The sequence below is a fragment of the Aspergillus welwitschiae genome (assembly GCF_003344945.1).
Source record: "Aspergillus welwitschiae strain CBS 139.54b unplaced genomic scaffold BDQ94scaffold_12, whole genome shotgun sequence".
NCBI classification, from domain to species: Eukaryota; Fungi; Ascomycota; class Eurotiomycetes; order Eurotiales; family Aspergillaceae; genus Aspergillus; species Aspergillus welwitschiae.
The window spans coordinates 318499-339882 of NW_020798706.1; the positions used below are offsets into that span (position 1 = coordinate 318499).

The 21384-nt window shown below is 50.5% G+C and overlaps 12 protein-coding genes across 12 annotated transcripts; 6 read left to right on the top strand and 6 right to left on the bottom strand.

Annotated features, from left to right (window-relative positions):
• Nucleotides 1–292: 292 nt before the first annotated feature.
• Nucleotides 293–2142, bottom strand: BDQ94DRAFT_19539 (putative eukaryotic translation initiation factor 3 subunit EifCl). The gene is made up of 2 exons (XM_026775189.1): nucleotides 1716–2142; nucleotides 293–1563 (listed from the first exon to the last, which is right to left on the bottom strand). Exons 1-2 carry the CDS (start codon nucleotides 2022–2024, stop codon nucleotides 442–444), a joined length of 1431 nt encoding a protein of 476 aa, XP_026627459.1. The 5' UTR covers nucleotides 2025–2142; the 3' UTR covers nucleotides 293–441.
• A 182-nt stretch (nucleotides 2143–2324) lies between these two features.
• BDQ94DRAFT_141471 (Tvp18 family protein) lies at nucleotides 2325–3881 on the bottom strand. Its single transcript, XM_026765842.1, has 5 exons — nucleotides 3675–3881; nucleotides 3584–3599; nucleotides 3232–3327; nucleotides 2844–3178; nucleotides 2325–2736 (listed from the first exon to the last, which is right to left on the bottom strand). The coding sequence occupies exons 1-4, from the start codon at nucleotides 3709–3711 to the stop codon at nucleotides 2878–2880; spliced, it is 450 nt and encodes a 149-aa protein (XP_026627460.1). The 5' UTR covers nucleotides 3712–3881; the 3' UTR covers nucleotides 2325–2736; nucleotides 2844–2877.
• A 133-nt stretch (nucleotides 3882–4014) lies between these two features.
• On the top strand, nucleotides 4015–5749 carry BDQ94DRAFT_19564 (uncharacterized protein). Its single transcript, XM_026775190.1, has 4 exons — nucleotides 4015–4176; nucleotides 4249–4297; nucleotides 4348–5395; nucleotides 5454–5749. Exons 1-4 carry the CDS (start codon nucleotides 4134–4136, stop codon nucleotides 5646–5648), a joined length of 1335 nt encoding a protein of 444 aa, XP_026627461.1. The 5' UTR covers nucleotides 4015–4133; the 3' UTR covers nucleotides 5649–5749.
• A 100-nt stretch (nucleotides 5750–5849) lies between these two features.
• On the bottom strand, nucleotides 5850–6885 carry BDQ94DRAFT_169385 (uncharacterized protein; the record flags this gene model as incomplete). Its single annotated transcript, XM_026771281.1, has 2 exons — nucleotides 5850–6711; nucleotides 6785–6885. The coding sequence occupies 2 exons, from the start codon at nucleotides 6883–6885 to the stop codon at nucleotides 5850–5852; spliced, it is 963 nt and encodes a 320-aa protein (XP_026627462.1).
• Nucleotides 6886–7024: 139 nt separating this feature from the next.
• BDQ94DRAFT_19580 (hemolysin III family protein) lies at nucleotides 7025–8447 on the top strand. The gene has a single exon (XM_026775191.1). It carries the CDS (start codon nucleotides 7349–7351, stop codon nucleotides 8330–8332), a length of 984 nt encoding a protein of 327 aa, XP_026627463.1. The 5' UTR covers nucleotides 7025–7348; the 3' UTR covers nucleotides 8333–8447.
• Nucleotides 8448–9193: 746 nt separating this feature from the next.
• On the top strand, nucleotides 9194–12014 carry BDQ94DRAFT_177884 (3-oxoacyl-reductase; the record flags this gene model as incomplete). Its single annotated transcript, XM_026773019.1, has 6 exons — nucleotides 9194–9743; nucleotides 9790–10509; nucleotides 10801–10984; nucleotides 11086–11282; nucleotides 11384–11535; nucleotides 11615–12014. The coding sequence occupies exons 1-6, from the start codon at nucleotides 9411–9413 to the stop codon at nucleotides 12012–12014; spliced, it is 1986 nt and encodes a 661-aa protein (XP_026627464.1). The 5' UTR covers nucleotides 9194–9410.
• A 150-nt stretch (nucleotides 12015–12164) lies between these two features.
• Nucleotides 12165–12754, top strand: BDQ94DRAFT_19598 (uncharacterized protein). Its single transcript, XM_026775193.1, has one exon. The coding sequence runs from the start codon at nucleotides 12316–12318 to the stop codon at nucleotides 12622–12624; it is 309 nt and encodes a 102-aa protein (XP_026627465.1). The 5' UTR covers nucleotides 12165–12315; the 3' UTR covers nucleotides 12625–12754.
• Nucleotides 12755–13558: 804 nt separating this feature from the next.
• Nucleotides 13559–14860, bottom strand: BDQ94DRAFT_169389 (serine/threonine-protein kinase; the record flags this gene model as incomplete). The annotated part of the gene is made up of 2 exons (XM_026771282.1): nucleotides 13559–14196; nucleotides 14272–14860. 2 exons carry the CDS (start codon nucleotides 14858–14860, stop codon nucleotides 13559–13561), a joined length of 1227 nt encoding a protein of 408 aa, XP_026627466.1.
• A 335-nt stretch (nucleotides 14861–15195) lies between these two features.
• Nucleotides 15196–15899, top strand: BDQ94DRAFT_19595 (uncharacterized protein). Its single transcript, XM_026775192.1, has one exon. The coding sequence runs from the start codon at nucleotides 15487–15489 to the stop codon at nucleotides 15838–15840; it is 354 nt and encodes a 117-aa protein (XP_026627467.1). The 5' UTR covers nucleotides 15196–15486; the 3' UTR covers nucleotides 15841–15899.
• Nucleotides 15900–16201: 302 nt separating this feature from the next.
• BDQ94DRAFT_141477 (uncharacterized protein) lies at nucleotides 16202–16482 on the bottom strand (the record flags this gene model as incomplete). Its single annotated transcript, XM_026765843.1, has 1 exon — nucleotides 16202–16482. A coding segment is annotated over exon 1 (266 nt), but the record flags the coding sequence as incomplete, so codon positions are not given.
• A 2171-nt stretch (nucleotides 16483–18653) lies between these two features.
• On the top strand, nucleotides 18654–19060 carry BDQ94DRAFT_141480 (uncharacterized protein). Its single transcript, XM_026765844.1, has one exon. It carries the CDS (start codon nucleotides 18736–18738, stop codon nucleotides 18916–18918), a length of 183 nt encoding a protein of 60 aa, XP_026627469.1. The 5' UTR covers nucleotides 18654–18735; the 3' UTR covers nucleotides 18919–19060.
• Nucleotides 19061–20525: 1465 nt separating this feature from the next.
• Nucleotides 20526–20975, bottom strand: BDQ94DRAFT_141481 (uncharacterized protein). The gene has a single exon (XM_026765845.1). The coding sequence runs from the start codon at nucleotides 20904–20906 to the stop codon at nucleotides 20667–20669; it is 240 nt and encodes a 79-aa protein (XP_026627470.1). The 5' UTR covers nucleotides 20907–20975; the 3' UTR covers nucleotides 20526–20666.
• Nucleotides 20976–21384: the final 409 nt, after the last annotated feature.

Genomic DNA, 21384 nt, shown 5'->3' on the forward strand with positions numbered 1-21384 from the left:
TTTTTGTCGACTCCAAACCCGTATAACCAGGATGGTCAAGGGTTGTGCAACCAACCCCCTGAGTAATGAGAAGCATGGACAATCGAAGCAAGATATGGAAGCGGAGGACAGAATAAATAAATAGATAAGATAAAAAAAAATCATGATGTTGGTAGGGTGGGGAAGACGTGAGAGTGAACGGGCCACAAAGCTGAGAGGGTAAATGACCCGTTCGAAAAACACGACTTGGACTCGATTTCCGACGATCCCCTTCCCAGCTGATGATATCTCCTGGACCACACCCCCTTCTTTCCGTTTGCACTTCAAAGTGTCTCTCGTGGTTCCTTGCTGAGATTGAGTACCCCTCGTGGGTCTTGTTACAGACCGGACGCATATCTTAAGTCAAAAGACGGAGGGATATGCGCCTTGACACAAGAAGGGGTCGCTGTAGCGTACTCGGACTTAGTAGACACGAGCAAGGTTCCTGAGGTACCAGTCCACCAGACGACGTCCGGCCTTGGTCTCGCTGACGTGGATAAGGTCGTTCTCCAGAGCGTAGTCGAGGTCGTTGGCGTTGACCGGCTCGCCCTCCAGAAGACCACCCTCAACCCAGCGCACCTGACGGCTGCGCTGCTTGTTGATGAGGAGCCAAGAGCGGAGCTTCTCGGGCTCGACCTCCAAGAAGCCAGCCAGCTTCTTCAGGTCCACGGTGGTGTAGAGCTTCAGGTAGGAGCGGATGGTAGGGTTGTACAGGGTGTTCTTAACCTCATCCATGAAGATGGCGGTGTGGTGGTCAACAGGGTCGACGTTGAGGGCCGGGTTCTCGAAGTCGGGAGGGGTGGGGCTGATGAACTTGGGGCAGGCCGAACGGAAGAGCTCCTCGAACAGAGGAAGGGCCTCGGGGCCACCATGCTGCAGGCGGTTGAGCTGCTCGCCGTACTTCTCACGCAGGGCGGAGTGGATGGTGTCATCCAGGCGAGTGGGGTGGAGAGCGACACAGATGGCGATGAGAGCGTACATCTGGTCGTTCTTCTTGGCGATGGCATCGTAGCTGTTGCCACCCTTCTGGAAGTTCTTGGTCCGGGAAACGTAGACCAGGATGTGGCTGAACATGCGGATGGCATCGGCATAGCGACGCATCATCATGTAGGAGAAACCGACATAGTAGTAGGTGGTGAAGTGGGCCGCCATAACACGGGCGAACATGGCCTTCTTGTTCATCTCGATGTCGTCGAGAGTCTTGAGGGCAAGGCTGAAGTCACCCAGCAGACAGTGGACACGCAGGAGTCCAATGATGGAGAAGTATCCCAGCATCTTGTACAGAGGGCGGGAGCCATACTCTCCGGCAAACGCCAAGGGGTCCTCACCACGCTTGATGGCAGCCAACTGCTCGTTGATCTGCGACCTTTGGATGAGGGAGTAGAGGACGTTCAGCACGGAGTAGCAACCCCACGTGTTCGGGTTCTCACGGAGAAGCTGGGCCTCCTCCTCGTTGGAGCCGCTGCGAGCGACACGGTTGCGGTAGCGGCAGAAAGATTCGAACTGGTAGATGAACTCGTCGATGACATCCCAGGCCCAGTAGTACTATTGACAATAAAATGGGCTAGTTAGCACAGTGTATCAACCGCGGCGAATCAACCGCACACAATTGCAGATCAAGGCAGCGAAGCGTGTATCAAATATAGCTGCAGCCGTAGCCGCTGCCCGCCGCTCCTGACAGACGGAGTAGTACATACAGAAGGAACCTCGAGCTCAACCGGACCATCAGAGTTCAGGATGTAGTGGAAAAGGCTGCAGTAGTTGTCGTAGCTTGCGAACTTGGTCTCGAGGGTAGCCTGGTACTCGAGCGGGGTGGCAGCAGCAGCGAGCTGTGCCTGGAGGTCCTGCGTCTGGGAACCACCTCCAAGGGATGTCGTTCTGTCCAACTCGCTCATGCCATCATCGAAGTTGACCTGCTCGCGGTAGTCGTTGACAAGCGCTTCCTCCTCCACATCGGACTCGTCGCCCAGGTTGGGGTGCGCGTTGGCGCGCTCTTCGTAGGACATTTTGCGATAGAAGTACGTCTGTCGACGAGTAGGAAATTGTCCGGCAAACGGTCGGGGGGGATGGGTGGGGAGGAGAGGGGGCACGTCGTCTGGCGTAGCGGTTCGGCGTCGGCGTGTGGGATTTCGATTGTTTCGGCGGAGTCGAATTTTGAGGGTTTTCGCTTGGATGAGTTGTGCTTATCTTATCTGGGGATAACTTCACCGCTGAGTCAGCTATGCACGATCACGGGCACAACACGAATCCTGCACCCAAATGTAACTAGTTACTAGTAGTATAGAAGATCGCTTCATTTAAGATGTGTTCATTTTTGTTTCCGCGGTGGGGAGCGTATTCATAGATCACGGCCCCTACAGCAGAATTTATGCAAACAATTCCATTCATTCATCGCCAGGATGCTAATCGGGTATTCGCTGGGGCGAGATGGTAAATATTACATGATTCATCTAAAACTCATTGCAACAGTTTTTGAGCAAGTCTCAAGAGCAAGAACAGGACTGGAAATACAAAACAAAGAAGAAAGATCAACAAAGCATGAGTAGAAGCTTCAGTAGCTCGAGCCGTAAGGGTCCCAATTTCTCAAAACAGTATGCTATACGAGTACAAGACCCTGCTCGGCAGCGTCAAGAACAGCACAGTCGATTCATAATCGTGGCGCATTCAGCCCAGAGATGGTTCTGCTAGCCGTCTCTTTTTCAGTTCCATGTTAGTCACCTGCAGGAGATGATTAGCATACAACTACATTTGGCTCATTTCGAGCTCGGAGGACGCATGCTGAAGACGGCATATACAATAGCCGCATGGCAGGCGAATGGGCGTACCTTAGCTTCATAGATCACATCTCTGATCATAGTCTTAAACGATCATCTGCGCAAGACCTTGGCCGCCCAAAGTCTTGCTGCCGACGAATTCCTGGCTCTTGAGACCCGCCAGCGCATAGAATAAACCGGCAATGAGTAGGAAGACGGCAGCCGCAATCAAACTGGTAGCGGACTTGATAAGACTAAGCCATTGCACAACACTCATCACTGTATACATTGCAGCGCGCATCCAGTTTGTGGTGAAGCGTCGGATAAATGCATCGAACTTCGGTGATGTGGGGCATATTCTGAGGAGGAAGGGCACTTCGGCGAAGATGAGGATCAAACCAGAGATGCTGTGTATTGTAAGCGTCTGAGACCAGTGTAAGAAATTCAGGTGAGTACTTACAGGCACAGAACACTAAAGATGATGATCACGACGTCGAACGAGAAGATGTTGGCGATACCGAGAGCCAAGCACAAGACGATGCAGATCACGCCCGTCCTACGTCAGATATCGATTAGCAAACTAGTCCGGTAGACGCCATAATTATTGCTCCATTGTTGTCGCAGTCCCCCAAAATTTATGCGCAATCATTCAGAGTACACGGTTGCCCAAGGCGGCAACTGATGGAGGTCCTTTCATGACAGCGCCAAGCGCTGAAGATCCAGGCAACCATGATTTGTTTTCGCAAATGTTGCAAAGGCGCACAGTTGGGCAGCAGCGGGCGAGAAAGGGAACAGAGAAGAGCGGTACAAACCATTGTCCGTAGATACCTAAGTGATGAGTTGTTAGTTATCCCTTGCTTCGCATGTCAAAGAATAAATCAGGTAAACAAGGCAAGTCCGTACTGAAGTTTCTCGAGCGGAGCTCCTCGGCGAGAGTCATGGTGCCGGACGAAGGTGCAGGATACCGGTAAAACTTTGGTAACGATTCAAATCAAAAAGTATAAAGCAACTGTGGTGCGATGCCGGGAACAGCCTTTATATAGAAGTGGGAAGTATGGTCGGTTGGTGATCGTGAGGCTACTACTTAAGATTACTAGTCGGGAGTAGACGCGATTGACGGTTTGAATGGGGCCAGTTTGTCTGTCCGGGCCGATCCCTTCACCGCGCGGCAGAATGGCCTCTTCCGCCTTTGAGGTCGGGGATCCCGCATTATTATGCTGCCAGCAACTTTCCCCGGTTCCTAGATAAGGAGCTCTTCGAATCCCAACAGAAGGATTTTCACCGTGGGGACTGAGTATAAGCCTTAAGAGATTTTCGCAAGGCTAATCATCAATTACTGTTGCCTTTTTAATTGCTACAGCTATGGATGCTTCGCCAACCAAACACACCCGCAATGTCTCTAGATGTAAGGAGCATTAATGTTCGATGCTTGTTGTATCATCGGCAATCTGAAGAATACAAGGCTGATTCGTCCTAGCTTCAAGGCCGCGTAGCACGACGAAGGGCCCTCTAGATCAGCCAGATGAGTGAGCAGCGAATCTGCTTGATGAATTAGGTCTATACTAACAATTACAAGCCCGCTCGGCTCCGAAACGGTGAACACAGCCGCATCCCCAAGACCAGCTACAGCAGGCGATGGTGGATTTACCGGCGCTTCATTTAGCAGACTGGACCCATTGGGGCCGGATGAACTGCCACCAACAGTGGAGAAAGACCTCTCGTACCTACTTCGGTATGATGTGTATCATTCTCTCTCTCAGGTAGAAATACCGCACGCGCTTCGCTCCGAGTTCCTTGCCCCAACGTCAGATGAATCGCTGTCCACAAGCCTGGCCACTCTTGAACGGCTTCTGGCTGAAGGCCACTTTTTGCTCGCCGCTTACTTGTGTGGAACGATCTTAACATCTTCTTTGATCTCGGCTACTGACATCAAACGAATCTTTGCTCTTTTTTACACTCGGCTAGCGTGTCTGCAACTATCTGGAAATACGATCATTGCAGCGCAAGAATCAAAGGCGCTTGAAGACCTGAGCTCCGCATTCTATTATGTGGAACCGATTTCCGGGACGTCTGATAAGCACTCAAACTATCCTCGTCACATCGTACCATGGCCCCTACGGGTGTTGGCTATCAGACTCCAGAGCATTGGGTTCGGCGACTCACGTAGGGGCATCGGTGGACTCTACGAGATTGGCTTGGAAGCGCGAAGGGAGATTCTGCGGCCAGATATGGACCCCGAAGAGCGTAAGTTGTGGAGAGAACGACTGTCTGACCTCGGGATGAGAAATGTGAACGCGCTCATTGAAATGGGGGATTTGGATGCCGCCAGGAGGTCACTCGCTAGCTTACGCATGGCGGAGTCGGAAAGCGAGATCAACAAACTGAGGAAAGTACTTTTGATGCTCATAATTGGCGATCTTGATGCTGCGAGGCAGGTGTGTGGCGAAGAGAGCGATGCCGGGAACACCGTGTTCCGCCCGCTTCTCAGTATGGCCGAGGGTCGGTACGACGACGCAGTGGCTGAATGGCGCGCCTTACTTGGCAACGAGGAACACAGACCCGATGAGTCCATGATCTCGCAGAACCTGGCGGTGTGCTTGTTGTACACTGGTAGGTTGAACGAAGTAAGTCATATTCCCCTGAGATTACCTACCACCAAGCCCGTGCTTAACCCTGCCACAGGCACGTGAGGTCCTTGAGTCACTGGTGCACACAAATCACTCGTTCTCGAGTCTCGTGTTCAACCTCTCAACAGTCTATGAGCTCTGTTCCGATAAATCCGCCAAGCTAAAGACCGACCTTGTAGAGACTGTGGCCAGACAACCCGTCACTGGGACTACTAATCTTGATCGGCCTAACGGGGACTTCAAACTTTAATGACGGCAGCAAGGATCACGAAAAGTCTACACTTCAATGGCAAGGAGATCCCAGGTTCTAAGACTGGTGCGCTATACTAAAAATGCTTGTCGGATCCTCCTGCCATATAGCTGTCTATACACCTGAAACAAACGCCATACTCCGCCAATGCCCGTATAAGCGCCAATTAACGATGCAGCAATGACATTATCCGCGATAACATCATGGATTCTCCTTTATGGGTGCAAGATTATTTTGCGGTCTTTGCTTCGGCTTCCGAATAATGATTCTATCGCCCTCTTTCTCCCAACCCAGGCTCTCCGCCTTTACCAGGTTCTCCCATGTCCAATTACTGTCACCGGTGCAACCTTCGGTGATCCATCGGGTGTCAGTGCTGAGATAAGCTTTGCCGACTGCTTTGAGAGCATGTCGTCTGACGCGGTCTTCAGCCCAATTCATGACGGCGCGCATCCGGGAATCTACATCTTGCCGAATCTGCCAGAACACAATCCAGTTATCATGTGCCAGGGCGTTCAATACACGGTCTATAGTCGATGACTGAAAACCGTATCGTCTGCGGGCACGCGCACGTAGCTGATAAGCCGCAACCATGTCCTCCTGTCGACAGGCGTAATCCAGGATCCAATACGAAATGAGATCTTTCAAGTCAGAGTCCGGCAAGGGGTGAGAAGAAGTGTGTAAATCCTCGAGGATGTAACGAAAGGAAGGAAAGTATGATGGAGGATGTCGGGCTTGAATCGCGAGCTTGATGGAAAAGATGTGGACTTGCTGGGAGAAAGATATGGGAATCTTGGAGCTGGTAGCCAAAACCGCCTCGCGCAGCTTGCGGAGGGAGAGGAGGATGGTGGATAGTTCTGCGGATGGGGAAGGACTACGGGGCCCTGTCGACTTATTGTTTGAGGAGGGAAGAGAAGCTGGCGGATTGCTGGTGGCATCGCTCGAAGCGCTCCTGGGAAGGGACGTCCATGCCGCTTCTAGGTTTTTGGAATGGCGAGCGCAGAACTCCATGTACCGATTTACAATCTTGTCATAGTACTCTTTCTGAACCTTGTGGTCTAGCAATCTGTGAGCGTCAGCACTGCCGCAGGTAACCGCATCGTCGCTCCACCACGGGTATCAGGAGGCCGTGAGCATACTTTTGATCGCCTTTGGATACAAACCCCACGGTGTCGAGCGAGTCTGCCACGGGCTTTAACCGACTGCCTGGGGCCTTTCCGGGCTGCGCATGACCAGCCATGATGTATATATATAGTGGATTTCAAAAAAGAAAACAGAGGGAGGTTATTGATATTGCGTCATGCTCGAATTGGAGAATGAAGCTATCCAAAGTTGATGGACTGGTGAATGATCTGCGGGGATCCCGTCGGGGAAGTGCCGCGGTGTTTGTTTCATTTGCACTGTTTGTCAGGTTTCCCAACGAGCCAAAAGTCCCAAAAGGGAACGGCGATACTCCGCGGAATCCCCAACGCTCTTCTTCAGGTTCCTCACCATCACTTCGGATTGGGGTGTTTTTTGGGGGTTGTTTTGCTTCTTTTTGACCCTTTTCTCTGCTTTCCCGTGTACATATTTCTTTTTCTGTTCTTGTTAGACGGTCATCTTACCTCATTCTCACGCGTATACTCCCTAGAGGACCACCCCGATTACGGAGCAGCCGCCAGCCATCTGCTCACCGGAGATCTGGGATCTGTCACTCTGTCTGCATGCTGCATGTGAGGAATATGTCCACTCGCCAGCGTCGCCCCACTCAAGTCCATGAGAAGGATCTGGGTACCAGCCAGCCTGCTGTGGTGGCAGCTGCGGTGTTGGAACAGCCTTCCCAAGTCATCAGAAAGCTTCTTCACTGGGATGATCTGCCCCATTGGCAGCGCGACAACCAGCACATTCACACGGGCTATCGGCCGGCATCGTTCTCTCTTCTGGTCTCCCTGCAGTCCTTGACCTACCTTCACAATGAAACGGTCAACATCTACACGCATCTGCTGCCGTCTTTACTGGCTGTTCCAGCGGCTGGGCTTCTCTATCGGGCACTAGCTCCGCGATATGAGAGTGCCACCCAGGCGGATCTGGTTGCTTTTGGATGCTTCTTCGCGGGGGCAGCCTTCTGTTTGGGCATGTCTGCAACATATCATACCATTTCGAATCATTCTCCCCTCGTGGCCCGCATCGGAAACACGTTTGACTATGTTGGTATCGTAGGGCTTATCGTGGGCAGCTTCGTGCCTAGCGTGTACTTTGGATTCTACTGTATGCCTGATCTGCAACGGTTGTATTGGACGATGATCTGCGCTCTCGGTCTTGGCTGCATCCTTGTTTCGATCTTCCCTCATTTCCGGACGCCTCGGTGGCGGCCATTCCGTGCGTCCATGTTTGTCGGCATGGGTCTGTCAGCGGTGTTCCCCGTGATCCACGGCTTACGCTTGTACGGTCTGGAGCGGATGACACGCCAAATCGGGCTCGGCTGGCTGCTTCTCCAAGGTTTTCTGTACATTTTGGGAGCAACCATCTATGCGGCCCGGGTGCCGGAGCGCTTGCGACCAGGCCGCTTCGATCTCTGGGGCAGCTCCCACCAGATCTTTCATGTGCTGGTGGTCTGCGCTGCCATTGCTCATCTGACCGGGTTGCTAAAGGCATTTGATTACAGACACAGCGGGATTGCAGACAGTTGTCTTGGGGCCGCGCAATGATTCGCCCGCTGAGCCTTGGGACATCGCACAGGCAGGACGTCCTGTGGAGGGGGGAGAAGGGGGGAGGGGGGCGCGGCGCCCCCCTAAACATTACCACCTGTAGCCATAACTTAATCGCCTCAAGAAGTAATAGAGATGACATGATGGTGATGCTGACGTCTTCACGGCTGATACGAGACATGTCTAACCTTGGATTTCACATGCTGACCATTGCAACATGGCAAGCCAGACATGAGAGAAGCATTGCAGAAACTCTCCTCCCCCCAGAAGGCATTAATAAAAGGAAAAGAGGGAAAAAGACGCAAACGAGGGGAAGTCCAGGATACAATCATAAGAATAGACCTTGGGTCTTGCGACAGCACGAACGTTCACCGCTTGCCTGGGTATTCCAAACCGGGCAAGCGAATAGGGATGCGTTCCCGCATCGATTTACAGCTCACATGGTGTGCTGGCCTGCATACCGATAGAATCACCCTAGACGGCATGCTGCGGTTCCTCATTGGATGCTACGTCAGACACAATAGTCTTGCATCGTCGTGGCTCCTTCGAGCACATTAGAGTTATTCGGCCTAGCGGCCCCCACTGAACTTGACGACGATGTTGCACCTGAGCTTATTCTTCCAGGCTTCTTACGTTGGAGGACCGTCCCTCGCGGCACTGGCTGAGGTAGGCAGCCCCTATCAGAGGCAGTTGGGCCAGTAGCCAAGCAATCTGGCATTTACCATTTCTGACAAGTAAGATGGAGGTCAGTTGGACTATTGCTGAAGAATCTGCCAGTTGGAGGACTGGACACGGCTCCCATGCGAGGTGGATCAGATGAAATCTTAGGGTTTCACAACGGCTGACTTCATCTGCGCTTGCCGTCGGTTCATGAATCCCGATACGAGCCCTGCATGCCAGGGCGGGCTGGTATATATAAGATTGCGCTGGTCGATGTCCTGATGAAAAGGTTGTTCGATTTTCCCTCTTTCTCCTAGATATTCCCGGTGGTTTCGCCCCCGTTTGCCCGACTTCACCGCGTTGTTCCTTTGATCTTAGAAGACGACTCTACATTACATTCTGTGTCTGAACAATATAAATGCTGGCCGAAACCGAAAACCCCGTCAGCAACGGAGATCCACCGAAGCTCCGGGCTGCTTGCGAAAATTGCAGACAGTCGAAGGTGAAATGTAACCTATCTGGGAAGGACACCTGCATTCGCTGTATGCGTCATGGGCTGCCCTGTCGGTATCGCGTCGCCAATCGTTCTGGGAAGCCAAAAGGGAGCAAGAACCGGGCCACGCTGCGAAAACTTGGGCAGTTGCAAGACGAGAAGAAGCCTACAATACCTGCCAACGGATGGGTAGAATCGGTAGCCAAAGGACAACCGCCTCGTGTCAGCTATGATACTGACAACGGGGTCGACGCAACGGTGCGTTTCATCTGTGCTCGTTAAGGGTAATATCTAATGGTTATAGAGTACGCAAAGCACGAGCCCAGCCAGTCAGTCCAGAAGCCCTGATAGCCACGGGGCAAATATGACTGACACGACGTTGCTGACCGATCCAACCATGGAGTATCCGTCAATAGGGGAGACGTTGGCCCCTATGTTCAATCCCTCCATGTCACCACCATTCCTTCCCAAAGAGTTCATCTCCCGGGGCTTCACCGGCTGTCCGCTCGCCGTCCACATCCCCAACCCATTACAGCCCTGTGAATGCACCAACGCACTCCTATACAACGTAAACCAGATCCGGAACATGCTGGCAGACAGCATGCATCTACGGCTGGACCAGATTTTACAGGGCATCAAGATCGCATTGACCGTGTGTCGGAACTTTCTCCGATGTCCCAATTGCCACAAGGACCACACAAACCTACTGTATTCAGTATCCATACTGGATATCACACTTCAGCTCTTCGAGTATTGGACATCGTATGAGCTCTCATCCGCGCCGGCTGGCGGCCACAACATGATCGTCCCCTACGGCGACTACGAGATGGGCCCGGACGAGACGCGCCGGATCCGCCGGTACCTCATCCGAGGACGGGCCCTGCAGTGCCGAGAGGTACTGGGACTGCTCAAGGACGCAGTTGAAATGAGCCGACATCTGAGTCCCGAGCTCCGGGAGCTCAATGGGACGGACGGATTGGAGGTGGAATGGTTCCAGCAGATGCTGGGGGGGTATGATACGATGGTTGAGACAATTTTACGAGCGATGTCGGATAATCTGTGCACGTAGATTCAAATTGATTAATATCTTCACCTACTTTATACATCGTTATGTAGTATGTAACAATATTCCCTACTAGTCCAGGAACCGAGCGGCATTCGGCAGACCAACGAGCCTCGGCATATCCATCTCCGCATTGTAGATCCTCCTCTCTTATATCATCCCCACCACACCTCCAACTACCTACTTTCCACTACACAACAACCACACTCACACATACCACAACCCCGGAAGAAGCAAATAAGAAAGAAGAAGAAGAAAGGAAAAAGAAAAAAGATGGACCGTCTTTCCCAAATAACCTCCCACCTGAACTACCCCCACGGCCTGCTCGCCAACCAAGTCGCCATCATCACCGGCGCAGGCCAAGGCATCGGCGCCGAAACCGCCCGCTTGTTCGCCAACGAGGGAGCAAAGGTGATTATAGCTGATATAGACGGAGGTATCCCTCCCCCCACACCAATCAATCATACGGAACCCAATTACTTCAAGAGAAAGAGATAGTCATGCTAATATATATATGATATACTATGGAATAAACAGAAAAAGCCACCGCCGTCGCAACCTCCATCAACGCAACCCACAATAGTACTACCCCCCGGGCACTCGCAGTCCCCGGTGACATTCTCAACGACGCATACATTGAAGAACTCGTCACCAAGGCCGCGGACTTCGGTGGTGGGAAAATCCATATCATTGTCAATAATGCAGGGTTTACTTGGGATGGGGTTATACATAAGGTATGCCCTACCCCCCCTCCTCCCACAATATTTAACAGATATCTATACTATATATACCAGATAATTGGAATGATATACTAATCAATGTGGGTATATTATAGATGACAGATACGCAATTCAACACCATGCTGGCCATCCACGCGACAGCCCCATTTAAACTCATCCGCGCGGCAGCAAAATACTTCCGCGTGAAGGACGGCGAATCCCGCGTTGTGATCAATATTAGTAGTACGAGTGGGGTGCATGGGAATGCGTACGTTATCCCCTTATCCCCTACTACCCTTCTCACATTCACGCAATCTAATTACTTTATACTGGTGGTGGGTTTGTAGCGGCCAAGCCAACTACGCCGTCGCGAAAGCAGGCATAACCGGACTAACCAAAACCATTGCGAAAGAATGGGGTCCTGCGTTTGGTGTGAGGGCGAATACCATCGCGTTTGGGTTCGTGAATACCCGGTTGACTGCGGCCAAGGAGGACGGGGCGTTTATTGCCATGGCGGATGGGACGAAGGTGGCGTTGGGGATTCCGGGGAAGCAGTTGGATAGTAGACGGACTGGAGGTGGAGCATCTACTGAGCAGAAGAAGAAGGGTCCTGAGTATCCTGATATTCCACTGGGACGGCCGGCTAGTCCGGAGGAAGCGGCGAGGGCGGTGTTGGGAGTGGCCAGTCCGTTGTTTTCGTATGTGAGTGGGGAGACGATTAGGGTTACGGGGGGGAGGAATATGTAATTCTATTCCTTTAATTTATTGGTCTATCATTTATGTAGCTAGGTATTGATCTATGAGTGAAGTATAGGAAGGATGTGGGTGGTGTAATGCGATATCAGAAGTCGCATTCTTGGTTCTGGTTTGGTTTGGTAGGGTAGTAGGTATCTATCATACATGGTATCATATAGTACAAAGCCAATTGTTTTGTTTCGCTTCATCGTCAATCATAAGTGGTCCAAAAGTTAAGGCTGCCTGCGAAGGCTGCCCCAATCTGACCAGGCCAGCCAGGTCACACTCAATAGTAGTAGAGGGTTATAAGATAATGACTGGTCGAGGCAGGTCTGCTCACCCGCCTGGTGGCTGCCTCCCCGTCGGACAGCTGGCCCCTCTCCTCAGGGGTAGACGGGAAGTCCAGACCAGACTCCAGTGTCATAAATTTTTTTCTCGCAGTAGGCGCCGGCTGACGGTTGCATCAGCAGCATTGACTGGACGTGCTAGACTGCTACAGCATAGCAGGGAACAGACGGCGACTCGCCAGTGGACCACAGCTTCACGTCGTGGGTCTTACTGGAAGAGCGTGTCATCAGGCCCAAAGTCAGTGTACCAGCAGGAAGGTAGAGAGAGAAAATAGCATCGTCTAGTCCTCGTCTATTGCAGATATCGTATCCAAGGCTGTTCCACCCTGGTTCACGCGGTTGCACCGAAAACACACACACACTCCAGCCTCTTCACCACAGCCAGCCAGACTGAAGATCAATCTGACGGCTTCCCCCCTGATAGTTTCCAGCAGGAGATCCAGTCCGAAATCAAAACTATTTATCGACAGATTATGTAAAATGAAGTAATAGTAGTAGAGTAGTAGAAAAACGAAGTAGAAGAAGAATAGTCCCAATGACTCAAGGTATCATCCCAAAAGAGCGACCAAGTAGTGCCATCCAACTCCTAGCGATAAATCGACAATCAAAATGCAAATGCTTCGTCTCTGCTCCGGGGGGTATTTTTCTTTTCTTCTTTCCATGCCAATGGCTGATGGTGAGTGAAAACGCCAGCAACACCACCCAGTAACACCAAACACAAGTATATTCACCAGAAACGCAAGAGATCCTCCCAATGTGGTGACAAATTAATAATAACAAAGCCACGGTTTCTGCCTTCCAACGGACTCGCAGGGCGAGCTGACAGAACTCCGTTTCTCAAAAGGGCAATTTATGCCCGACGGCTGAGCTCCAATGGATGTCAATCCGGGTATAATATCCAAACTCCAAGGAATGGAAGCCAACGGTGTAAAGAGTGGGAAATAGAAAAGGCGTATGTCCAGAAGAATAATCGATCTCCTCGGATTTCCTCCTGCGGAAATAATACAATGTCGCTGGAATAATGCAAGGCGGAGATGATCCAAGAATAGGTGTAGTAGTAGTAAAGATCCAAATCCAGTGGGATGTAATATCGAAAGAATTGCCGTAAATCGTAAACCTGCGTTAAGTGGGGCCTTTTTCTTTTTTTTGGTTTTGTTTTGCTTATGTTGCTTTCCCTTGTAGGGTGGGTGGACAGTGTGAAGTCCAGTTTTAGCAAACGGGAATTGGAATGGTAAAAGGGGCATGGGCAAGATGCGGCTCCGGGAAACCACCGCAAGGGACGGGGTCCATAAAGTCATCTTTGCATTCCAGTCCCGGCTCCAGTCCCACGGAAGACATTGACGAGACACTGTCAAGGTCGGGGTAGCCTTCCGTGAAGGAGGAAGCATCCGAGACGGCAGACTCCGAGAAGTCGGAGTACTGCGATGACCCAGAGGAGACTGAGGAGGTTTGGGTGTTGAAGGTGTCCACGGGAACGGACACCGGAACCGGTCCGTTGACGAAATCAACGGGCACCGGTCCACTGGCAGACCAGGGGGCAATGGGGTTCATGGTAAACCGCGGGCACTCCAGGATCAACTGGCGAAGCTCCGGGATGGTAATCCTCTTGGAGGGGTCGCACTCAAAGATGCGGTTCAGGATACAGATCATCTCATCCGACAGCGGCAGGATGGATTTCAGGAAGTAAGGATCCTTGAGAAAGGCTCGGAACGTGGAATCCTCGATCGAGGCACGTTTCCAGGGGTTGCGACCGCAGGTCAAGTTGACGAGGATAACACCTAGACTCCACACATCATTGGGTGCCGACTCATAGCACGACATGGGACGGGGATTTGGTTGCTGGCATTCTTTGGTATCATCTTCGTCAGTGAAATGTTTCATCGGAATGTTTCGGGTGGGGGGAGGGAAAGGGATTCACGCACCTGGTGACATGTAGAAAGTGGATCCGCAACCAAAATCCGACGTAAGGTAGTCGGTAGTAGCCAGGCCAAAGTCAGCAAGCTTGACCGTCAAGCCCTGGTCCGTTACCAAGATGTTTTCCGGCTTGAGGTCCCGATGGTAGATTCCCAGGGAGTGGCAGAACTGGACGGCATCCAGGATTTGAAGGAAGACACGCTTGACCAAGGGGTCATTGCCCACGAAATTGCCCTTTTCCGTAATGCTGGAGAAGAGATCGCCCTCGGGACAGAACTCAATCACCACGTAGGTGCAATCGACGGAATCCATAATGCGAACCAGGGAAACCACATTGGGATGTTGGCTGGCCAGATGGTGGAGCTTGATTTCCCGCTGCTGGAACTTGAGCTGCCGGGGATCCAGCCCGGTCTTGTTGAGGGCCTTGACAGCATACAGAACATTGGTATGAATGTCGACGGCCGTGTACACCACTCCATAGGCACCGACGCCCAGGATGCTGGTGAGTTCCAGGCGGTTGGCCAAGAGAAATCCTAGACGGTCTTCCGGAGCATAGCAACGGGAGATAGGCGGAGATGGAGGCGGAGTGGGGGGCATGGGGGGATACATGCCGTAAAGGGGAGAAGGGGGTAGCATGAGCATGAGGGAAGGTAGGTAAGGTTTTGGATGGGCTTTTTTTCTTGCTTTGGTGGTTGATGGCAGGCAAATAAGACTCAAAGCACGCACCGGCACTTGAGTCTTTTTCCTGAATAAGAGTATAGTAGTAGAAGGAAGGGGGAAGAGGAAAGGAGGGGAAGGTAAATGGTAGTTTCTTGTCTCAACGGCTGTAAGGGGTTGGTTTGTTGATATAAATCCTGGGGGTCCAAAATCCGGTGGCGGGTTTCAGGTAGTCATCCAAACCAGTGAGCAAAGTACGGGATAGCCGGGAGAGAGAGAGAGAGTGAGAGCACCAAAGGAGAGTCGCCAGTCTTTCCTTAATATTTTTTTTTTTCCTTTCACTTGTTCAAGGAGCCATTGAAGGAATGCAGTTGATCAACTTGGATAAGCAATCAAATCCTAGGGAATGTCCAACGGAAGGCCGTGGGTAGGATGGTGGTTGTGGTGGTGGTGGTAGTTGAAGATGAGGAGTAGCGGAAGTGGCAGTGGCAGTTGGTGGTGGTATTATTTTTGGCTAGTTGGGGGAAGGGGGCAAGAGTCCAGGGAAGTTGCACAGCCAGGGATGGATGCAGTTCCAGGGCAAGCAGTCAGATGGGGGCCAGCGGATAGTTAATATGGCCGTGGGGAAATGGGAAGGGAAGGGGGAGGTGGAGGGTATAAAAGGGGGACGTGCAGTGAAGGATAAGGGGGGGCAAATGATATATATGCAAAACAAGTCCCCCAAACTATATCACGATGAGGACGAAGAAGAAGAGAAGCCGGAGAAAGAAGAAAAGCAACAATGCAAGACGAAGATCAATGACTTGACGGGGACTCGTCGGAAAGAGGAAAAACGATCAAACACGCCAGAGAGAAATAGGACGGCGTCCAGGGACGGAAAAGGGAAGAGACAGAGAGGAAAGAAGAAGTATAGGGAATAAGACGGAGCGCGGAAGGCCAGGTAAAAATAAGTAAATAAGTAAAAATAAGATTAATATGGCGATGATGGACGGGGCGCCGATAAGAAGAGACAGAGACGAGACTGAGAGAGAGAGTCAGTCAGTCAGAATGAGGGACCCAGCCAGATCCTCCAGCAGGAAATGGCGAAAAATAGGGACCCAGAAAATCCCCAGGGACCCAGAATGAAAAAACAACACCACCAGCAGAAATTAAAATCAGTCGAAAAGTAAAATAATAATATTCTATTTATTAATTCCCTTAACAGAAAACCCAAAACAGAAAATTAGAAAAATTAATAACACCTAATAATTAAATCGATAAAATAAAATAAATCTCCTTCTTAATAAATCTCATAATAGTAACACCTAATCATCAACATCATCATCACCACCACCACCACTACCCATCCCATAACACGAATAACAATCCCCCCAACTGCCGCTAAGCCTGGGGCCACTCGTGGCCAGAGCCACTCTTCCCTCCTCCATCTTGAGAGAACTGAACTGAATTGGTAGTCTCTTACCTCAGAGGCTGCATCCCACGAATCATCACCTGGAAAACTGGCCGACCATTCAGAACAACCAGATGACTCCCTCCCATCCATCCATCCATCCATCCATTCCCCCCCTAAAACTACTATGTAACTTCCCCCGTTACATCTTCAGCCTGCAGACCAGACCAAACATCGCCACACGATTGGCCGGGGCCTGTCCAGCTGGGTGGAGTGGCGACTCCACCCGCCCACCCAAGCTAACATGTATGATGCTTAGACTAGTTTAGGGTCCAGCTACAAATAGGAAAGGCGCGTGTGTGTGAGAGAGTGTGTGTCTGGATGGGCAAGACGGAACCAAACCAAACTTCCTCCTCCCCACTACTGACCGACAAGGCCGCGACCGCGTCCCTCAGCAAGATCCAGGCGGCGAGAAAACCAAGAATAACCAACTAACACGCACCCGCGTAAGCTGAGGAGCCTGGGAGGATCCATGAATCGACATCATCAATATCCACTGGGTCCTGGCTAACCCGCCTAAGATACCACGCGATGCTGAATTCTGGTTCTCTCCACACACTGAGGTGACAGACTAGGGGTGATGGGGAGTGTCCACGATCTGGCAAGGCGAGAAAAAAAAAGACACCTCCCCTTACTAGTCGGTGGATCTGTTGACTACTTACATTGCTATGGAGGGGGGTTGTTGAAAGGGAGGGCCAAATGGGCACGAGTGCGTGGAGGGAAACGAAACTCTGGCAGCACCGCACACCTCCTTTCAGTTTAGTCAGTTAAGAGGGTCACAAGGCTCAGTAGGAACTAAGCTTGGGATGCCTGGACCTACAGTATACAAGAGTAAGTATAGTAGTAGTTGTGGCCTGAAGTCCCATCCCTACAGTCTACGATCCATAATAATAAGAAACAATAATCCAAGTCCCCCATCCTTCCATGGGAGTGAGAGTTCAATCCATGAATGGGAAGACCTCCGCGCAGACCCGATGGACAGACGGCCAATGCCGCCGCCGTCGTGGCTGTACGGGTTTAGTGTCCGGTCCGACCAGGCAAAAAGCAAAAAAGAGCAAAAAAAGAGAAAATCTTCCCAAAGATCGACGATCAGAAAGAATGGAAACCTGAGAAGGCAACGCTAGACAGACCGCAACTGAAGGGCGATGATTTGCTGCCTTCAACACACAGTCAAGGCCAGGATTGTTTGTCCAGGAGGCGGTGTGAGGGAGGGAGGGCGAGTTGTGACAGGTCATTCAGGTGCAGATGGCTCCACTCACACTTTGCCAATGCTTCCAGGCTGGCCCGAGCACATCTTCGTCATTGGCTGAATGCGGAAACGCCCAGGGAAGATAAATCCGCCTCCCCGTGGGTGTGATTGGATTGAAGAATGAGTTCAGTCAGATGAACTGGGATGGAACTGCTGGAAGGATGGGAAGGTGGGCGGCAAGTTTTTACCAGTACACTTGTACTAACTACTAAGTAACTACTAAGTGTAAGGTTCCAGCCTTCTTTGGGAGAGGTGGTGGAAAGGGGGGGAACGCACAAATGAGCTCATGGCCACACTATTACTTGGTATCCCACTGGGTCCGTTGGTCGATTGTATCGGCGCCCGGATGCCCCGTCGTTGCCATTGCCTGGGCGGCTGTGTGGTAGGAATGAGGCTGGCATGATGGATGACTGGCTGAAAAGGACCCGGATGGGGGGGGGAGAGAACATGGGATGGGGAAGGAGAGGATTGTTCCTGCCCCACACTTACTATACTGTCCGTGTCTGAAGTTCTAAACTCTCAAGAGATGCAGGGCGGGAAGATGAGAAAAATAGTGAAACTCCCATGGCGGTTATTATTATGATTTCCTTGACAGGGCACGATCCATCTCTCCATCTCCCAATCTCCATCTCCATGTCGACGGTTAGCTATCTATTTACTCCGTAACTAGACTTCCGTCGTGCTCTACAACGGTACGCGCTGGATCGTCAAGTGTAGTGAAACGTGAAAACACCTCCCCGAGCAACGGTGGTTCTTGCAATCTCACCGGACGTTCGGACGGTAAAAGCAGTCTCTGGATAGATGGGTTGGCTGTATAGTCTGTAACTGTACTGCCAGCTCATGACTCCACCCAGCACCCATACCTCCTCTCCTACAGTTGGTTACTCGAGATGAGTGATGCTAGGACAAAGTTTGGAGCAAAGGGCACGATTGTGTTAATCTGACCATGGAGTTCTAGGCTTATGGACCAAGCGGGTACAACAGGATGACTAACGAGGGGGGCAGCGAAGGGAGGATTGGATTGCAGGGCGAAACGAAATGGATGTCTATACGAAACGGTCGAGCCAAACGGAGATGGCTGGATGGGGCACATCCAACTTCCCGCTGCGTGTTTGAATGACGGGCAGCCTGACTGACTCCATAGCAGTTTACTTAGTCTACTGTGTTCTTAGTGCCTGTCTGTCTACTTACTACTCATCGCCTTGCCAGACAACGGTGCAACAGTTGCCAGGTCTGTCCTGTTTTTTTCTCCGGCCACCAACCACTCTTTCCACCCAAAAAGAAAACAGTCTGGTTTAGATCTCACCGTCTTTTTGAAGCATCGCCAACCCCGTTGGCTGGCAGCGAGGACCTTATCCAACACATGAGCGAACTATTGCCAAAACTAAAGTGTAAAGTTCAGCAGCCGCCTTCTGAATCAACCCGACCCCCTCCAAACCATACTTACTGACCAGCAAGCAAGCAAGCAAAGCAAAGCAAGATGGATGTGTTAATGCCAATCCATGCTCACTAGTAGTTTAGCGGGCAGAAGTGCAACCGAACTCAATAAAGTGAGGCAATGACGCCGGGGCCAATGACAGCCCAGTTCGTCCGCTTCGAGAATTCCCGAAGGATAGCCATGGCGCTTGATGATTGGCTGCTTTGCTGCCACGTTTGCTGTCCGAAGGCTTGGCAGTGGGGACTCTCGGGCAGCAGTTCTCCAATCATAAATTGGCTCATTGTCCATGCTTTGCCCATGCATGTCCACTAGTCTTGATCAGGCAAGTCCTGCACAGACCATGGACCATGTAGAATTAGTCCCGGTTTGCCCGGGGCGTTGTTGCTTCATTCTTTCGCCTGGTAGGCTGCCTACTAGTATACAATCTCCTATACTGTGTAGTACTACTACTATTATCCCCATTGCAAGGCTTGCAGGGTCATGCACCATCGTCTATATAAAGCAGTTCCGATCCACAGCCCCATTTCCCCTATATATCAGCCAAAGACATTGTGTTGTAGAGACCACCGGATAATAAAGAATCTACGGGAGTACACTTCAGCTTATAGTTCTAATCGTAATCACACAATGATAACAGCCCAAGCGTGTGTTACTGCCTGCCTGTCCACGGAGAATTCCCAAAGTAACTAAACTAGCTAGCCAGGTTCATTTCACTTCAGCCTTCGCCTTACTTACCCGCTCAACAGACAGACAAACAGACAGACAGACCCCTGCTGTCTATTGAGACATGTACTAGAGACAGACTACGTACTCCATAAAATACGAAGTAATACTAAATATGATTGCTTTTTATAAGTACTCCAAACCTAACCCTGAAATTAAGATCAGCGGTTGAGAACCACGATTATTATTATTATTGTTATTATTATTATTAGGACTTGGACCTAGTTTTACGGAGCAACACAGCGCTTAACCGGTAACTATGTGGATACACCGAGTAGATATATGTACGTAGGTACTAAGGCTGTGATGATGGCTGCGGTCAGTTCATGTAACTACAGGCATGAAAGTGGCTATGTAAGCAGGTAAGCAAGCAAGCAAGCAAGTAAACTTAAGTTTTTATCCTGCTTGCATGCTGTAAGTACTAGTAGGTACATAAGAGCATTACTATTAGGCGTGCCAGACCCCATCGCTGTGCTGTGTGATAGTTTATTTCTTTTTTATTGTTAAGGGTACATAGAACATGTGTTTTATGTACTGTGATGCGGATATGGAGATATGCATATTTGCCTTGTTTTGTTGCTCACCACTAACTATACAGTAAGTAGTAGGTAGTTATCATAGCTTTGTTCAACATATAGTTCCATTCTATACTAGCTACTAGCTATAATCTTCAGTAGAAGCAAATATTATCTATCTTCCCAACCATATATTATCAAGTAGGTATCCCGAACAAGCACACTACAATATATTCCTAATATTCACATTCTCCATATCCCTCACAAAGTACTATGATAGTAGTAGCAAGGAAAAGATATACTTCTGACCCATCCATCCATCCCAGATACACAAGACAGCCTCGGTAAATGATGGGTGTTCACACATCACATCACACATCACCAACACTCCGTAAGTAGTACTCCATTAGGAGAAACCCCGAAAACTGAAACCAATAAATGACCTCATTAATTCTCCGATTCCTCTCTTCCTTCCTTACCGCCCTTAATGTCATGAAAGCAAAAGCAAAAGCAAAAGTAATACCGTATAGAGTACTCCCTACGATGATACTGATCCCTATTCCCCTATTCAATTCCGCTAGTATTACTACCCTCGGCAAGAGATCTACCATCCATAATCTACAAACTAACAAGATGACAATCTTAGTTAATCATTAATCATCATAATTCTAGAAGTACAGTGTTCGACAATTCATACATAGTATAGCTGAGAGGCGGGGGGGGGGGGGGAAACGGACAAGGGGCAAAGCGGCAAATCTCATCGGATTTACCATGTCGAGTAAAGTGTAAGTGTATAAGTGGACCGAGGATCTCATCCCCATCAGATTAGTCAATCGATCAATCAACAATCAAACAATCAGTCAATCAATCAATCAATCAATCAATCAACAGGTCCGTCCCATGGAACGGTGTGTTACTCACTAGAAGCTGGGAGCTGAAGCTGGTCTATGGGTGGCTGCCTGGACGTGGAGCACGCGGGAAGTACTAAGCCTGTAGTACAGCTGAGCCTCATTCATCATCATTAACATCATCGAATGATTCATCAATCTCGACGTTCTAGAAAGTACCCGTTACCGCGATCAGGCTCTG

Coding starts and splice junctions, on each gene's coding strand:
- BDQ94DRAFT_19598 (XM_026775193.1), top strand. CDS start 12,316: ATGACTGGTCGAGGCAGGTCTGCTCACCCGCCTGGTGGCTGCCTCCCC.
- BDQ94DRAFT_19595 (XM_026775192.1), top strand. CDS start 15,487: ATGCAGTTCCAGGGCAAGCAGTCAGATGGGGGCCAGCGGATAGTTAAT.
- BDQ94DRAFT_141481 (XM_026765845.1), bottom strand. CDS start 20,906: ATGGTAGATCTCTTGCCGAGGGTAGTAATACTAGCGGAATTGAATAGG.
- BDQ94DRAFT_19580 (XM_026775191.1), top strand. CDS start 7,349: ATGCTGCATGTGAGGAATATGTCCACTCGCCAGCGTCGCCCCACTCAA.
- BDQ94DRAFT_141471 (XM_026765842.1), bottom strand. CDS start 3,711: ATGACTCTCGCCGAGGAGCTCCGCTCGAGAAACTTCA. Junction 3,179..3,231: donor ATCTTTAGTGTTCTGTGCCT/GTAAGTACTCAC, acceptor TACAATACACAG/CATCTCTGGTTTGATCCTCA.
- BDQ94DRAFT_19539 (XM_026775189.1), bottom strand. CDS start 2,024: ATGTCCTACGAAGAGCGCGCCAACGCGCACCCCAACCTGGGCGACGAG. Junction 1,564..1,715: donor TTGAGCTCGAGGTTCCTTCT/GTATGTACTACT, acceptor TATTGTCAATAG/TACTACTGGGCCTGGGATGT.
- BDQ94DRAFT_19564 (XM_026775190.1), top strand. CDS start 4,134: ATGGATGCTTCGCCAACCAAACACACCCGCAATGTCTCTAGAT. Junction 4,298..4,347: donor CCTCTAGATCAGCCAGATGA/GTGAGCAGCGAA, acceptor AACAATTACAAG/CCCGCTCGGCTCCGAAACGG. Junction 5,396..5,453: donor ACACTGGTAGGTTGAACGAA/GTAAGTCATATT, acceptor ACCCTGCCACAG/GCACGTGAGGTCCTTGAGTC.
- BDQ94DRAFT_141480 (XM_026765844.1), top strand. CDS start 18,736: ATGACGGGCAGCCTGACTGACTCCATAGCAGTTTACTTAGTCTACTGT.